Source organism: Delphinus delphis, chromosome 10 (genome assembly GCF_949987515.2).
Source record: "Delphinus delphis chromosome 10, mDelDel1.2, whole genome shotgun sequence".
Classification (NCBI taxonomy): domain Eukaryota; kingdom Metazoa; phylum Chordata; class Mammalia; order Artiodactyla; family Delphinidae; genus Delphinus; species Delphinus delphis.
This window is the reverse complement of record NC_082692.2, coordinates 100,232,137-100,250,316: the sequence shown is the minus strand read 5'-3', so window position 1 is coordinate 100,250,316 and position 18,180 is coordinate 100,232,137. Positions and strand designations below refer to the sequence as shown.

Below are 18,180 nucleotides of genomic sequence, written 5' to 3'. Positions count from 1 at the left end.
CAGAACCAGTGACTGGTGAAACCAGGGGCCTTCAGGACCCCCGCTTCTCCCTCTGCTCGTGCCTGGCCCGGTGTGTGCAGTGGGGTGGGGGTGAGGGCCCGGTCTTTGGGGCACAGGAAGGGAGGGGCGGCCTTGCTAAGCCGAGTCCACCCCGGCAGGTGTCTGGCTCAGATCTGCCCACCCCTGGAGCCAGGAAGGCAACTCAATTACTTTCCAGGGGGAGATAAGCCCTGAAGCTGATGATGTCGCAGCCGTGGCGTTGTGGGGTGAGCAGTCCAAAAGCACAAAGAGGCTGCAGAGCCGGGGTCATTTCCGTTTTCGTAACATGCATTTTATCCCCGGAGACAAAAGGCATAGAGCTGCTCCTCGTGGAAACCGGGAAACCAGGGGGACTCTGCTATAGAGAGGGATGCGAAGGTAGCTGGTCTTGGGCCCCAGCTTTATGGAAGCGCCCCCATCTCAGCGGTAAACAAAACCCCGATCGTTCCCCCACCCCGGGGCCAGGAAGCAGGGTCCAGGCTGCCTCCCCGTGCTCCTGAGGGGTTCCCCTGTTGCCCCCTCTCACCCATCCCAGTATACAGAGGCTGCTCAGTAAATGCTCTCTCCCATCCCTCTCCTGCTCTGATCGTGGGGTGTGCGTGGCCCAGTTCCCGGTGTACTTTGTTTGTAAGCATTTATTGAACACCAACTCTGTACTAGATGTTTAAATGATAATGATCATTTCTTGAGCACCTCCTGTCTTCCCCTCTCCCTTCCTGGATGCTTTAGATAATTCATCTCATTTAATGAGCAGACACTATTATCATATCCTTGACAGGGCAGCAGCGTGTTGAAGTGGGTAAGAAAGCCAGCCCCAGAGCCAGGGTGGAATCCCCACTGTTCACTAGCTATGTATCCCTGGGCGAATGCCTCAGCCTCTCTGTGCCTTGGTAGCCTTGTCTGTAACACAGGGGTAATAACATTGCCTACTTCAGGGGCAGGAGGAGTTTGTTTGTTGGGAGGAGTAAATGAGCTAATATATGCAAAAGACTTACTGAATGCACCAAATAAGCGCTCAGCAAATACTAGCTACCAATGGGGAAGCTGAGGCTGGGACCTGCCCTCCCGCCCAGGTCACACCCAGGTCAGTGTGGCTCCTGACCACTGCACTCTACCGCTTGTCTGGGAGGCTTGGCCGGGGAGCTCACAGAGCCTGGGCGCTCTCTGTTTCTGGAGATCACATCCAGCTTTGGTGCTGGCTCTGCACTTTGCCGAGGCTTCAGGCAGGCGGGAACAGGGAGCTGAATTTCAGTGGTTTTGATCTGAGGTGACTTAAGTTGTATGCAGAGCTCCACATCATTCCGACTTGGGCCTGGATGTCAGGGGGTGTGGATCCCAGCACTGGAATCCCCTGACTTACCGTAGGATCCCAGGCCAGTTATTTTTCCCTCTGGACTCAGTTTCCGTGTCTGTCAAGTGGGCATAACACCTACCCTGGGTGGCTCATGTCTGCTGAGAGGAGCAAGTAAGATGGTGAGTGATTTGGAAAGCATGAAATCTAGGCAGACTTTGTGCCCATCACAGAGAAATCAGTGTAGCCTGGTAGTTAAGAACATGTTCTCAGAGTGAAGGGGGGGTGAGTCCTGGCTGGGCTGGAAGGGCAAGTCACTTCCCCAGTCTGGGCCTCAGTTTTCCCAAGTGTGAAATGGGGAGATAAGAAACACTTTATAGGGTTCTTGGGAAGAGTATGTGTGTGAAAGGCTCAAACCCAGAGAGATGATGGGTCATCACCCCCCACATGGTTATTGACCGCATCCCTGAGCTCAGTGAGTGGTTATAGCTCAGTTCCATAAGGACTAAGCAAGTCCAACCACCAGTATCAGATCCTAATGTTTGGAAAGCCCTCTGGTCTTTCCCATCCATTTTCTCGTATTGGGAAAAGCAAACAAAGGAATAAGCGTTTCAGCTTCATGGCCCATCACTCCACACCACCGTGTGGTTTCAGCTAAACAAGTTCAGACCTGGGTTTTTTTTTCCCAACTGCCCTTGGTGCTATGATCTTTTAAAGTAGACTTTGCTTAGCCTCAAATCCCAAATTCAACAGTCATGGCAAGGTCTTAGCCAAGCACTGAGGTCCCTTCCTGCCCTCCCTGCTTCTTTCCACAGGCCCTACAGCAAAGGGTAAGCTGGCCGTTGATTGAATTATCTGAGCCTCCCTCTCCTGCTCCTGCCTTGGGGGTCCTAGGTTCTTTGGGTTTTATTGCTAATTCCCGGAAATGATCTCAACTCTTAAAACATATTTTCTTTTTGCATCAAATATTGAAATGATTGACCCACTCACTCATTTGTACCCATATTCAAACGGACACCTCCCACCCTCTGTACCTCCACCTCTGTCACCTCCTCCAAGGCCACCATCTCCACCACATCCATCAAATCCATAACCTCCATGCACCTCGTCCTCCACCACCTCCGACTACATCACGCCTTCCACCCTAACCATGATGTTCACAGCTACTTCTATCCTGTCACCACCTCCCCCTCCCCCTCGTCCTTCGCCTCCAACACGACCTTTCCTACCTCCGCCATCACCTCCATCATCTTCTCCACCGCTTCCACGCAGGGATCCATAAAGTTTATGAAGGGCCTAAGTAACACAAATTCTGCCATTGATTTCCTATTTCAGAGGCAAAAGGTTTTCCCCGCAAAAGGCTGGACGCTTAAGGACTCTGTAGCGGTTCAGAGACGCATAAGTCCTTTGAAAGGATCAAATTCATTTCTGAATTTGGAGAAACTGAGGTACACCCTAGGCCCTTGCCTGAAATGCACATAATCTGATTCTATACTGTGGGCATTAAAAGATAAAAACAAGACAAAACCTACAAACTTGGTTAGGTATATGGAAGTGCTTGGTGAGTGTGAAAACATAAGATTTTTCATAATGACGGGGAACAAGAGTTTCACCTCCCCAGAGCCTTTCCACATTATCTAACTGAAATGTATTGATTCCTGTCTTCAGTATGTGTGCATTGAACATCCTCTGTGTCAGGCACCAACTGGCTCATGAAACAATTCAAATCAGACCTTCATACAAGTTTTATAGTTTTAGTGAGTACCTAATATGCACCAGGAGTTCTGCTGGGTGCAGGCCCCCAGATATCCAGAAACCTACCCACCTTCCAATAATGTATTAATAAGGAGACAGAGGTCAGAGGATTAAGTTCTCACCCCAGTGAGAACCTGGGGAAGTCTCTTCTCTACTTCTTTGGACTTTGGCAGCACATCTGGCCAAAAAGTAATGGGGTGAGTTATCCAGGGCAGTGTTTCTCCAGATGTATAAACAGATCACCTGGAGGTCTTGTTAAAATGCAGGTTCTAGTTCAGTAGGACTGGGGTGGGGCCTGGGATTCTGCATTCTTAAGAAGCCTCTGAGTGCTGCTGTTGCTGGGCTCCACAGACGATGCTCAGAGAAGTGTTTCATCTGTGCAATGAAAACATATGGTTGTCTGGGACTGCCTGGACCAAATGCTGGACCGAAGGCATCTAGGTTCAGGGAGGACAGCCAAGGCTGCGAAATGTCTCGTGGCCATTTGGAATTCTGCCTCCTCACAAGCTCCCAGCACAACTGGTCAAAGTCACAAAAATTCTAGCCTCTGCCACCTTCAGTCCCAGAAAACCAAAGTGATCCCAAACAATAGTCTGAACCTCTGTCCCAGGCCTTTATTTTTGTGGACAACACATATTTTTTGAAGACCTACTAAGTGCTGGGTTCTTTATTAGATGCCAGGGCTGCAGCGGTAAGCAGAGCAGACACAGCCCCTGCCCTGGAGTCATCACCCTGGCATGGGGCCATTTCTGGGCCTCTTGTCCCCAAATGAGGGACAGGAAGGGATGGTGGTGGTGCAGGGGGATATGTTCCATGTCCCCCCCACACCTACTCCCACATAGTAGATACATTGGCTGAATCGCCTGAATGAATTGAGATGCCCCAGCCCCACACCCTCCCACAGAGTGCTGGCGTTGCTGCGAGCCTACACCCTGGCACGTAGTGGGCTCACAACCAAACTACTAAATGACCAAGCCACACCTTGAGCTGGGTCCTGGAGATGCAGACATGGGACAGCCAGGGCAAGAACAGTCAGGAAAGCTCATGTGAACTCTTAGTTTACTCGGTTTCCTCAAATGTAAAATGGGAAGAATTTTGATACCAGCTTCATAAAGTTGTGGTGAGGCTTAAATGAGTAAATATGCAGGTACAGAGCTTAACACCTTGCCAGGCACACAGTAGGTGCTCTATAAGTATTGGCTGCCAGTTATAGATGAGAGACATGACCCTTGCCCTCAGCCTTCAATAGCTGATGGAAGGAAGCCCTTGGTATGGCTTTCAAAGCACGCCTCACCCCAACCTTCTGTGCCTCTTATCAGATGTTGCCACCCTCTATTTCCCTGCCTTGCCAAACCCCTCACGGCTCTTCCATCAGGCCATGCCTTTTCACACATCTAAGTCTCTGCCCAAGCTACTCCCTCCATCTGAAAGGCCTTTTTTTTTTTTTTTTTGCTGGAACCCTCTCCACTCAGGGGCCACCTCTTGAGTTCCCACAAGCTCCTGTCCCCATCCCAGCACTTGTCCAGGGAAGCAGAACTGCCTATGTTTGCGTGGCCAATCCAACGGGTGCTCAAGGGTGAAGGCTTGAGTCATCCATGTCACCCAGCACCAGGCCTGGTCCCAGCGAGGTGCTGGCTGGTGAGCGCTGAGTGGACAAAGGCTCCTCATCTACCAGGTCTCCCTTTCAATGTCACCTCCTCAGGGAGACCTTCCTTGATCACCTGTTCTCTACTCCAGAGGTTCTCAAACTAGCTTGCATCGGAAGGACCTGAAGGATTTGTTAAACATGGGATTTCTGATTCAGTTAAGTCTGGGGCGGGCCCTGAGAATTTGCATTTTTAAAAATTACTCTGCCCCACGACCCTGTTTTATCTCCCTCAAGGCACCCATCGCTCTCTGAAACGATGTTTATTGCTTATTTGTCTTGTGTCTCCACTGACATCCCATTTAAGCTCCACTAGGGCAAGAATTTGGGGCTGTCTTGTTCTGCGCTCAGCACGGTGCTGGGCCCAGGACTGAATGAACGCCCGAGGTTGAAAATAAAGTGATAGACGGTCCGCTGGGCGAAGGGACCAGGAAGTCCCCAGAAGCCCAACTCGCCAGCTTCACCCCGCCCCTCCCACCCTCGTGCCTTGAACCTCGTGCAGCTCCCTGAGTCCCCGCGGCCATGGCCCCTTTAAATGTGCGCGGGGACGCCTCGCCCCTCGGCTCCCTCGATCCCTGACAGAGCAGAAAGGGGAGAGAAAAAAAAAAAAGTCTTCCTCTCCGGGAGCAGGAGGAAACGTCTAGGAGGGGGCGGAGGGGCAGCGGCGGCAACGGCGGCACGGGCAGCGGCGCGGCGACCAGAGCGCAGCGCGCGCGGAGCTGGGAGCCAGGAGCGGACGCAACACCGCGCGCTGTCCCGGCCGCTGCCCCCGGCCCCGCCCCCGGAGGCTCGCGCCCTGCGTTCGCGCCCCTTCCCCTCCCTGCCCCCGCCCAGCCCCGCCCAGCCCCGGAGGCTCGCACCCCCCAAGCCCCCACTTGCCCTGCGCGCTGCGCGAAGTCCGGCGCGCGCCGGGGGCGGGGCAGGCGCCACGGGGTGCGGGCCCCGCGGGGCGGCCATGGAGTGAGGCGGCGCGCGGACTCGTGCTCGGAAGGACGGACGCACCGACGGGCGGTCCCTGGCTCCGCGCGCTGGAAGATGAACAGAGCAGGTAGGAGGCTCCGCGCGACCTCAGGCGCCGAGGGACGCGCGCGAGGGGCCCCCGCCAGGCGCTCCAAGTTGTAGCCCGCGGGGCGCCGGGAGCGAGCTGCCGAGAAACCCCCGACCTTCCCACTCTGCTCTGCCTCGGCCGAGGTATGGGCGGGTCACGAGTGCCCTCGCCGAGGAGGACGAGAACATCGGGGGCCGCTGCCCCTGTCCGAGACGCCCAGCCTCGGGGACGCACCCTCGGTCTCGGCGAGGCCGCACCCTGGCCACGTACGGCCGTATCCCGCTCCCACCGCGGTCCCGGTATTGAGGGTCCCCTCGCAGCGGGGAATGACGCTCCGTTCGCAAAGGCGACTTGGTCGCGACCCTAAATTCTCACTCCTGCTCCTCGGGGTCCCCGCCAGGCCCTCGCTGGCCCCTCAGAGGCCCCTCCTGGCCCACGGGAACCGTCTGAGGTCTTCCCCACTGCGGGGTCTATTCCTGGTCCCTCGCTACTCCGAGGCGCGCCCTTAGCGGATTCTTGCTCCCTTCTCTCTTCTAGACGCCCAGACTTGGAGCTCGCTCTCCGAAGGAACTAAAAAGCCCTAGGTTATCACACACACACACACACACACCCGCAGCGCACCCCAACCTCCTGCAGTGCTGTGGCCCGGGGCCGCCTTTGTGCCTCCCCCAGGGGACCGAACGCCTAGGGGACGCCAAGGCTGAGCCGCACTCCAGGCGTTCCCTCCCAAGCCCTTGCTTCTCTGCTCTCCATATCTGCCTTTGCTAGGCCAGGGATTCCGTGAAGTCCAGAACGCGTTTGACAGTAGATAATGATCCCTCCAGAGGAGTGCCATTTAACAGGTTTATTAACGGAGAGTCAGAGATGGGCGGTGCCTGGAACCCAGTTCTCGGGTTCCTGACTCCTCCGCGGGGAGGGCAGAAAGTTTCCTCCTAGAGGTGAGTTTGCAAGGCAGCAGCCCCAGCTAACTTCATTTGCCTGACAGGGAGCGATTACTGCTCTTTTAATATTTTTCTCTTAGAATTTAGCAGAAGGCAGCTCTCTCTCCGACCAACACCCTTGTCCGAATCCGTACTCCAAAACACACATCCCTGAAGAAACAGGAAGCCACCATTTTGGCTGTCTTAGAACCATATCCTGCTGCCCTGAGTATGTGTAAAAAGTGTGTGTTTGTGTGTGTGTTGTGGGCTTTTTCTTTGTATAATCTTTTTGATGAAAAAAGTCATTGTCTTAGGAGTGAGGTGCAGATGGGAGACGTTTGGCTGGATTGAGCTGACAAAGGAGAGACTTGGGGGCCTGGGAGTGTGGTAGCCACCTCCCTGTGTCCAGGCCCTGTTTTGCTGGGCGTGTACGCACCTGGACAGTGAGTGAGTGTTGGTCGCAGGGTAGGAGGTGGGAGTGGGAGCAGGGATTCCCCTTTTGAGTAGTGGAAAAGGCTGGGGCAGGGTCTCAGCGCCCAGCAAGCCACTCCTTGTAGGAAGGAGGTGGACTGCTGCCTGATCTGGCACAGCCTGGACAGAGCCAGGCTAGCTCTTTCCTACACTCCTAATAAAACTCGCTTAAAACAATGGTGAGAGCCGATCCGGTATTCCCACGTTTCCCTGCATGAGGCTTGGGCAAGCCCTCCCTTCTCTGAGAATCTGGGGGATGGAGTGAGCCGGAATACACGTAAAGGCAGGTTTGGTCCCAGGAAATCTGCCATCCAGTCATTTGCCTCCAGCATAAACCTGGTTACTTTTGCAGTGTGACGGCAGTCCTAGACCTCATATAATGATTTCTGTGTGCCAGGCTCTGAAGTTCCCGATCATGCAGCATAGTGGTTCATAGACTCCATGGGACTGAATCTCGTAACCACCATCCTCTTAGTTATTGTGACACAGCTAGTGTGTGGCAGAGCTGGGGTTGGAGTCCAGGTCTGTCTGAGCTGGGGACCCATGCTCTTCCCGCGCTGTCGTGCATCACTGGACTAGCCTAACAGCAGCCTAATTAGAAATCATCAGGCTTCGCTGGGACATTCCAGCAGGCACCCAGCAATGAAAGTTAAATTAAGATGCAATTGGAAGGTGAAATTGGAAGATAATTACTCTTGGAACATACGGTTATGAGAGTTCCAGGGGGAGTATGGTGAACTGCAGTTGAAACAGACACAGGGGCTGAAGATGGGAATGTCAGGGGACGTCATCAGAAAAGCCATGAGTTTAAAAGGCTGTTGTCGGCCAGAGCAAGCAGAAGGCACTTACTGACTGGTTGGTGCAGTCCCCTCACTCTGCACATGTGGAAACTGAGGCTCAAAGAGGGGAGGGGACTTGCCCAAGGTCTCCCCTTCAGTTAAAGGCAGAGCCAGGAGTGGAGATCAGAGCTCTGACTCCCAGTCCAGTGCCCCTCTCGGTACCTCTTCTGATTTAAACTCTGCAGAGCCGGCAAGGGAACAGCAACATGGATGTGTGAGTGGCAGATATTTAATTAAAATGGAGAGAGAAAATATAAACTGGTACCAGGGGCCTGGCTGGGGATGATTTCTATCACCAGAAGCTCTTAAAAATCTCTTCCTCCTGTCACTGTGACTCCCCACCCCCAGTTAACTCTTGGCCTCTTGGCTCAAAGGGTATTCTGCATTCGAGTCATCCTCAGGTGTAGCAAATTGCCAGGAGGTTTTGGGAGTTGGTACCTCAGGGTGGGGAGGCTGTGCCCCCCCAGGCTCTGTGTTACAGAGAGAGAGAAGGTTCATGCAGCAGCCAGAGGGTCCAGCAGTTCCGTCCATGCTGGGTTCTGGACAGTCAGAAAGTTAAGCTCAGCCCAGAGGAGGAAAGCCCTGCTCTGATTTATCCTGTAATTGCCCCATCCCTGCCATTCTCTAAAGCTCAGCCAAACTGGACTCTTTACTCCCAAAGGGCTTGCATCTAACTGTCTCTGGGCCTCTGCACATTCTGTTCCTTCTGCCTGGAACACCCAACCTCTTGTTTTAAAATGTTTTTAATTTAATTTTTATTTTATATTGGAGTATAGTTGATTTACAGCGTTGTGTTAGTTTCAGGTGTACAGCAAGGCAGTTCAGTTATACAATATATATGTATCTATTCTTTTTCAGATTCTTTTCCCATATAGGTTATTGCAGAATATTGAGTAGAGTTTCCTGTGCTATACAGTAGGTCCTTGTTGGTTATATATTTTATATATAGTAGTGTGTATATGCTAATCCCAAACTCCTAATTTATTTTTTCCCACACTTTTCCCCTTTAGTAACCTTAAATTTGTTTTCTGTGAGTCTGTTTCTGTTTTGTAAATAAGTTCATTTGTATCATTTTTTTTGGATTCCACATATAAATGATACCATACAATATTTGTCTTTCCCTGTCCTACTTACTTCACTTGGTATGATCATGTCTAGGTCCATCCATGTTGCTGCAAATGGCATTATTTCATTCTTTTTCGTGGCTGAGTAATAGTCCATTGTATACATGTACCACATCTCCTTTATCCACTCCTCTGTCGATGGACATTTTGGTTGCTTCCATGTCTTGGCTATTGTAAATAGTGCTGCAGTGAACGTTGGGGTGCATGTATCTTTTCAAATTAGGTTTTCTCTGGATATATGCTGAGGAAGTGGGATTGCTGGATCATATCCAACCTCTTTTTTGATTATTAAAATCCTCCCTGTCCTTCAGCATGCACCCTGGTGCTATCTGTCCCCTGGGTCTTCTCTGGGCAGAACTGGTCTGAGACCCTTGTACTGAGGGCAGGGGCTCTATGTGGTTCCTCTTTGTGAGGGAAGCAGGGAGGGAGCAGACCTGGAAGCTCTCACACTTTTCATTTTCTCTCCTCCCTCTTCTGTCTCTCTTGCTGGCTCCTTCTCATAACCTTTGGGCCACTGGGGCTCCCTCCTGGGCCCTGCTCTTGTCTCTGCCCCCGCTCAGTCACTTGGTGGGCTCACCCAGCTCATGCCTTAATCCTGTCTCTGTGATGGCTGCCTCCAGGCCTCTCCCGGGAACCCAGGCTGGTCCATCCGAGAGCCCACTGACAGTTCCTCCCGGGGCTGTGATAGGCAACTCAGATGTTACACGTGCCAATCGAAATTCTGGTTTCCTCCCCTGGCACCTGCAGCCTTCCCCAGTTCAGTTGGTAACAAATTCACTTTTCTGGTTGCTGTGACTCAAAACCTTCGTGTTGTCCTTTATTATTCTTTCTCTTACACCCCAAATCCAAACTGTCTGTAAATCCTTTTCTTTCTTTCTTTCTTTTTTTTTTTTTTTTTTTTTACCACTTCCACTGCTACAGCCTGGTCCAGGCCTCCATCTTCTCTGGCCTGGATTATCTCAGGCGCCTCCTCCCTGCTCTCCCTCCTTCCATCCTCACCACTTCTAGTTTGTTCATCACACTAGCTGGAGTGTGCATGGCCTTCTGCTCAAGGCTAAGCAGCATCTACACAGTGTTTTGTTTATTGATGTATCTAAAGAGTCTAGATGAGTGTCTGGCAAATAGTAGGTGCTCGATAAATACCTATTTAATGGAGTTGGATTAAAGAAAAGTGGATAGGAGCAAAGGAAAGCCAGTCATTCACTTTATGGTCACAGTTAGTCCTTCTAACTCAGCCTTATGTGAATTTCTCACCTGGTTAGCGGTCCCTGGTCTCCCTGGCCTCAGTTTTCCTGCGTTTTGCCCTTCTCTGCTGGGAGCCCTGAGTCTGCATTGTAGAAGAAATGCTCAGTGGCAGAAAGGTGAAGGCAGAGGTTCAAGGGAGTGGACCAGGAAGCAAGAAACCCCCAATTCTGGGACTTCCCTCGTGGTCCAGTGGTTAGGACTCCACGCTCCCAGTGTAGGGGGCCTGGCTTCGACCCCGGGTCGGGAACTAGATCCCACATGCCGCAACTAAAGATCCTGCATGCCACAAGGAAGATCTTGCATGCTGCAACTAAGACCCGGCGCAGCCAAATAAATAAGTATATATAAAAAATCCTATTATTAAAAAAAAAAAAACCCATTCTCCTGGGGCCCTGCTCTGGACTCGCTGAGTATTCCAGGCCAGTCACCCACCCTTTCTGTGCCTCAGTTTCCTCATCTTTCAATGAGTTGTCAGACGAGGCCTTTCTGACTCTGGCATCCTTTGATCTCAGAGGGGATGTGGATGAAACGCCCTGAGCTCTAGAGCTGGGAGCAGGGCATGGACACTGTGTACCTGTCACTCCTTAGGGGCTCCTGTGGGGAAGGCATTTTCTTTCAGGATCACGCCTCAGACACCCACTGTAATCTTTTCCGAGGAGATGGCGCCCACAGATCAATAGCTTGATTGGATGAAGGATGGGGGGCGGTGGGAGCGATGCAGCCTAGGTGACGGTCATTTTCCATGACCTCTGTCAGGTCTCGTGGTGCCCATGTGAAATACCACCTGTTAAGGATGAGAAGTGAGAGTCCCCACCCCCAAAGAATAATTTCATGCCAATGCCTGACACCTGATGTTGAGAGCGTGAAGCTCGTATACATCATATATCTGTGTAGAGCAAGACTTATACCAGGGGAAGATGTGGGGTAGGGAAGGACTGACTTTATTAGAACAATAATAGCTACTGCTTATTGAGAACACCTGTCTATGCGAAGTCCTGCTAATATATATCTTTTACTCTTCATAACAACCTCTTCATAATAGGTGTTACTGTTGAACCCATTTTACAGATGAGGAATCTGAGAGTCAGTTTCATAGCTTATATGTGGCAACGGCGGAATTTGAACCCAGACCACCAGGCTCCAAAGGCCCCTGTTACTCCACATTGACAGGTAGCTCTTTAAGCTCCAAATATTCGAGTTTGTTTTAAACTAAATTGGACAGAAATTTTTCTAAATTAGGATATATTTGATTGCGTATGGAAACAAAAAGTTGGGAAGTCATTTCTTTTATCTTGAAGACTCTGGGTTATTATCCGGATGCCAGTGGCTGGCCTGGGCGTTGGTGCGGATGAATGTAGGTGTGGGTTAGGGCGTTGATGCAGTGGTTGCTTTAGCCTTTAAAGTCTTGACAGCTGTGCCTCTTCTCTCCATTTCTTGCTGTTTGCTACCACATCTTACAACTGGCAGTGTTGCTGCTCTCCCTGCACCTCCACCCCCCACTAATTAGCTGTGTCCTGGGAAACCATACAACTAGGTTCATTAGATTTATGAGCAATGTACAGAGGCTCTGGAATCAGGCCCTTCCAGGACCAGAGTGCATGGGCTTTATAACCCTATTTATTGCTGTCCTGGGCCTTTTTTATTTCCTTTGGGGCTCCTCAGCTGAATTTTGCATAGCTGTGCCAGTTTCGGGGGGATGATACTGACTTTGGCCTCAGATATACTGAAACTGAGGGGCCAGTGGGACAATCCCATGGAGATGGGGTAAAATCAGTTAGAGCTGTGCTAGCTGGCCCCATAGCCACCACCCTCGCGTGGCCACTGAGCACTTGCAGTGTGGCTGGTCTGAATCGTGATGTGTTGCAAGTGTGAAATATACCTTAGATTTTGAGGACTTAGGACAAACAAGAGTGTCACATACCTTGTTAATGACTTTTGTGTATTGATTACATGTTGATGCAAACATGGTTCATTGATCACATGATAATGTCCAAAATGATAATATTTGGGATATATTGAGTTGAAAAATGTACTGTTAAAATTAATTTCACCTGTTTCTTTTTGACTCTTTAATGTGGCTGTGAGAAAATTAAAAATTACGTGTGTGATGATAAATGGGGCTCACGTTTATATTTGTCAGACAGCCCTGGATTAGAGATGACCAGGGTTAGATGCTGCAAGGATTGAGCTGGGAGTCAAATGTGTGGGGAGGAGGAGAGTTTGCTGACAGACCTCCAGACCCTGTGCTCAGTCTTCCTTCTGTCACAAGCCGGGCTGGCATGCTGGGGCTGCTTTGTATCACACCCAAGGCTTAGTGGGGATGGAACTGGGAGTTGAGAGTGGACTGAAGGAGGGACCTGTACATCCTAAACCTGGGCAGTGAACAGCCAGGCAGTGCTTTTGAAGTGAAGTTGGCAGGATGGAGTTGCATTTCATGAAAATCTGCATTCCTCACCCTGCCTGCAGTGTGGACAGGGGCTCGGAGGCACGGCAGGAGGTGTGAAGGCATGGGCTGGCTGTGGCAGGAGAGGTGCTGAACTTGGAAGTGGGCGACTCCTCCCTTACTCCTTCCGCTTGTCCAGGTCCCTCCAGTCCTGCAAAAGTGAGCTGAAATTTCACCTTCTCCGAGAGGTCTTCCCTAGCCATGGCAACTCGTGCTTCCCTAACTCCTGTCACACGTGCATGTTGTGCGACATCTTTTATTCTGCCATGGCTGATAGATCCTCAACATCCACAGGGGATAAGGCCTTTTGCAAATATCCCATGTTGGAAAATACCATATAATTTCTCCTGTGAAATTTGGAGGCAGGGCAGTTAGCTGGAAACCAGTCTTGAAGCATGTAGAATTCAGAGGTGACCCTCAGAAGAATCATATGCCACCATCCCAAGCCTGTGGTGTATCATTCTGGAGGGAGGGAAATATTCAGTCATCATATTCCAAGGGTCTGTGGCTCAGTCCTCCACTTGTTCTGTTAGTGTTGTCTCCCTGATTCAATTGTGAGTCTTCAGCAGAGGTGTTCTTCTCTTCTTGGTCCTAGAAGCCTCTGCCATCTGCAGTGCTGCGTATATAGATAGAAGAATGAATGAATGGTGGAATGACTGTGGGCTCCACGAGGGCAGCAGGGATCTGACTGTTGGGACCAGCAGTGTCTCATGGGCCGGTGCACATCGAAAGCATTTACTGCGTCGTTGTTGAGTGGATGAGTGCAACGACCTGGACACCTTTATTTGAGGAGCACAGGGTGTCATTCAGTTGGGCTCTGTTAGCTGGCCTGTGCATAGAAGAAAGATCTCTTCACCTTGTTTACAGAATGAATCTTTATTGGAAGGTCGAGGGATTTTAAAGATGTTGGTGGAGGGTGTAAACCTGACAGAACATGGTAGATTGGGTTCACGTGGGTTGGGAAACCATCTTCGGTGTTCTCTTGTGAATGGTAAGTAGGAGACTCTGAGTGGAAGGAAATAATGGTAACTGTACCTTCTCTCTCTCCTTTTCTTATTCTCATCCTTTAGATTCACCCAAACCACCAGTTGCTCCTAAGCCGAAGGCTGCCAGTTCCCTCACGCCAGTGACGGCACCCAAATTCTCCTCGTCACCCCGGCGCGAGTGTCTTCACAGTCCCAACTCCATGTCCAGGGGGCCGAAACCCCCCATCGCCCCAAAGCCCAGGCTGGCTACCCCCAGTGAGTGGAGGGCCAGCATCTACATGATCAACAGCTTGAACAAATGCAGCAATGGGAAGCTGCCCTGCGTAGACAGGGGGCTCTACGACGAGCACCGGTCCACCCCGGAATGCTCCGAGCCCGAGGCAGACGAGGATTACATCGTGGCCCCCGGGGCTCCGGCAGCAGAGGACGGACCCAGGGATGGGGGCTCCGTGGAGAATGCAGTCACGGTGCCTCCAGAGGCCAGCGGTGGGGAGGAGTGCCAAGAGAGAGGCAAGGAGTGTGAGCAGGAAGGGGCAGCAGCTGCAGAGGACTGGGCAGCCCCGGCTGAAGCGGTGCTGGGTGGAGAGGACGATGGAGGCGTCACCCCCACTCCTGAGAACATGGAGGTGGAGGACTGTGCCTGTGCCCCGGGGGCAGAGGAGCAGAAGTTCACAAGTGACGATGAGGAGAAGCAGGTGGAAGAACACAGCGTGTACAGCCTGGAGGACGGGGGTGCTGGGGATGGAGAGGCGGTCCTTCCAAGCGATATCATTCTAACTCACCTAGATGCAGAGGACCCAGCAGCTCGTGGTGAGGAGCCCAGGCTGCCTGTGACACCCGGGGAGTCAGAGGAGGATGGTGAGGAAGGCCGCACCAACACAGAACTGGGGGCATCAGACGAGTGTGTGGGCTCTGACGGGCCCCCTGAGCGGGACGCTGCCGATGGCAGCGAGGAGCCCCCAGAGAACGAGGGGTTGGCCCCCGGTGTCCCGGAGGCGGAGGTGGCGACAGACAGCCCTGACGTCTCCCAGGAGGCGTGTGAAGATGCCCCAGGAGGTGGTGGCCAGGATGGTCAGGATGAGCCAGCTGATCAGAAAGAGAAACCTGACACAGAAGCAACAGCAGTGGTCACCCAGGAGGCAGGAGGGGACCCTCAAGAAGGTGAGGACCCTGTGCAGGATGAAGGAGCTGAGGAGAGCTGCCAGATCATTCCTTTCGAGAGGGACTGTGTGGACGACTTTGTGGCTCCACTCTTAGGACGTCCCTACGAGTTCTTCCCAAGCGAGAGCACCTCTTTCTGTAGCGAGAGCTGCTCTCCTTATTCCGAGTCAGCACAAAGCTTAGAGTCCGAGCAGGAGCCGCGGTCAGGGGAACGGGCGCAGCAGGACCCCGTGGCTGGGCCTGGATGTGGCTGGCGTGGCTCCCTGCAGGGTGGCGCCGGGGAGGGACCCTCTGTCCCTGACGTGGTGGTCATGCCAGAGGAGGAGGATGCCGTGGACGACGCACTCGCCAACCCCTATGAGATGGGCGTTGGCCTGGCGTGCGGGGTGGACCCTGGGGAGGAGGAGAAGCCTGAGGCACAGGCTGCCTCGGGCACCGCGAATGGCTGTGGATTGAAGGAAGAGGTGAGCTCTGATGCGGAGGGCAGCCTGGTCCCCATCGACAGGAAGAATGTCACCACGAGGGCCAGGCCCCACTCCGGGAAGATGGCTGGCTACGTCCCAGAAACTGTCCCGGAAGAAACGGGACCGGAAGCTGGCTCATCAGCCATTGGCATTGGGGGTGTCACCAAGGAGGCGAGGAAGGCGGTCCTGTCATTGGAGGGGAAGCCGCTGGACGTCGGCAGGGCCTTGCCAGCAAAGCCCAGAGCCTTCACTCTGTACCCGCGATCGTTTTCCGTGGAAGGCCGAGAGATCCCCATGTCCCTGTGCCGGGAGCCCGAGGCGTGTGGCCTAGACGGCCACGGGATCAAGAGGAAGGACGACAACCTCTCTCTGCCCTGCGTGATTGGCTCCTCTGGCAGCTTCTCTCAGAGGGGCCACCTCCCATCCAGCGGCACCTCCACCCCGTCTTCCGTGGTTGACATCCCGCCCCCTTTTGACCTGGCCTGCATCACCAAAAAGCCCATCACAAAGAGCTCCCCCTCGCTCCTGGTGGAGAGTGAGCCCCCGGACAAGCACACCAAGAAGAAGAAGCCGTCCTTTAAGCGGTTCCTGGCACTGACGTTTAAGAAGAAGACAGAGAGCAAGGTGCACGTGGACGTCAACGTGTCTTCATCCAGGTCCTCCTCAGAGTCCAGCTACCATGGGCCGGCCCGGCTCCTGGAGATGGACCGGAGGAGCCTCAGCAACTCCCCGCAGCTCAGAGCGAGGACCGGCAAGCTCCGGGCTTGCGACTCGCCCTCCTCCCTCATCTTCTACAGGGACGGCAAGAGGAAGGGCGTCCCCTTCAGCAGGACGGTGTCCAGGGTGGAGTCCTTCGAGGACCGCTCCCGGCCTCCTTTTCTGCCCCTGCCCCTGACCAAGCCGCGCTCCATCTCGTTCCCCAACGCTGACACTTCGGACTACGAGAACATCCCGGCCATGAACTCGGACTATGAAAATATCCAGATTCCACCTCGGAGGCCCCCAAGGGCCGGGACGTTTACGAAGCTGTTTGAAGATCAGAGCAGAGCCCTGTCCACAGCAAACGAGAATGACGGCTATGTGGACATGAGCAGCTTCAACGCCTTCGAGAGCAAACAGCAGAGTGCAGACCAGGAGGCAGAAAGGTACCGTGAAATGACATTTCCTTTGCTGTTCGCCAGGTGTAACTATCCGAGAGGCAAGCTTAGGCGTAGGGGACAGAACGGACTTGCTTTTTAGCCTCAGGCTCTGTTTCTCTCTAGCTTTGTGGCTTGGGGTGAGTGGCTTCAGTTACTTCATCTGGGAAATGGATTTGTGCTACCTCTAGGCAGAGTGTTTGAAAAGATGAGAGTACCTAATCTGTTTGAAAGTATTTGGCTAAGATGCCAAATATAGTGCCCATGTGAGTGTATGTATTTCTATTATTTGGGGTACATTTCTCATCTCCTAGGTAGATGGCTTTACTAGTCCCTTCTGGGAAAGTCACCAAAAGAGAAGGTTCTGGAATCTTGTCAAACTAAACATCTTTCACCATCAGGAAAATACCCTAAATTGAGATTGAGACCTTTTTATTGTGTCAATATATACTCTGTTCAAAGGAACTAGAAAAGACAATTTATTTAAATTGTTTAAAGAGCTAAGGGTGCCCTGAGCTAAATTTCTGAATAGAGGTCTTTAAGAGGTACGTCCAGGCTGATTTTTTTTTTTTTTTTTTTTTGGACTCAGTCACCTTGGAAGTGAGCGTGAAACACTGCAATTATTGACAACAGTGGCGGTTTTCTGACCCCACCTTCCCGAGACTGACTGAATGTCCTGTTGACCATCCCAGGTGGATAATTGCCAAATCTTGCTGTTTTTTATGCACCATGGATGCAACTTAAAGGCACTGCGATTCAGCCTCAACCATTTACACGCTTGGGGGCACCTGATCTGAATTAATGAAAAGTCAGAATGGTGGTGATTTTAAAGGAAACCCTGATTCTTTCCCCTCGTGTGCAGTAACTCATCGCAGCTGGGTACAGCTGTTGCTGCTCGGAATTCCCAGGGGACCTGCAGTAATGAATAGATAAGAATGATTTGCAATTAGCATTAGCTTTCTCTGGAGTGTAGACACTAGAAGTGTTTGTGTGGTTTATTCTCCTGAATTTTTCACGTGGTTCCCCACACTGGCTCCATCTTCTCCCTGCCCCAAGTCTGGGTAAGGCTATGAATTGGTTCTTCCTAGGTTTGTTTGCCAGAGCAAAGGTAGACATCAGTGCCACCGGAGGGATCCAATTTAATTTGGAGAATGTGGATGTGTGCGAACTTTAAGAGGGTGGGAGCGGGAGAGCAGACAAATTCATTGCGTTAATAGTTATCAGCGGGGTTTGACAAGACCCAACCCTAGCTGAATGCTTCCAGCACTAATGAAAATAGAACCAGGCTTTGAAACCATGAAATCTCCATGCTGGGAAGGACCTCAAAGAGCGTACGGTCAAACCTCCCATGTCTGATAGGTCCCTCTCTTAACTGGGTCTGTGCTTGAATTCCTCAAGCCACAGGGAACTCACCACCTCCCAGAAGTGCCTCGTCTGTTGCTAGGTACTCTGATTAAGTTTTTCTTTCTGCCTGAGGCAAAAGCTATCTCTCCCTAATGTCCCTATCCCACTGAGACAGAAGCTATTCTCTCTAATATCCCTACACCACTCATGCTGGCTCTTTCCCCTCAAGCCAGGCAGCTGAGCTCATTTCCTCTTTTGTATGACTGTCC

General features: G+C 52.1%; 1 protein-coding gene across 1 annotated transcript in view; it reads left to right on the top strand.

Annotated features, from left to right (window-relative positions):
* Positions 1-5,679: 5,679 nt before the first annotated feature.
* Positions 5,680-18,180, top strand: part of FGD5 (FYVE, RhoGEF and PH domain containing 5) — a 115,549-nt gene continuing 103,048 nt past the window's right edge. The window contains exons 1-2 of the mRNA XM_060023110.1: positions 5,680-5,778; positions 13,891-16,576. Of these exons, the coding sequence (XP_059879093.1) occupies positions 5,766-5,778; positions 13,891-16,576 (2,699 nt within the window). The 5' untranslated portion in view covers positions 5,680-5,765. The remainder of the gene's footprint in view (positions 5,779-13,890; positions 16,577-18,180) is intronic.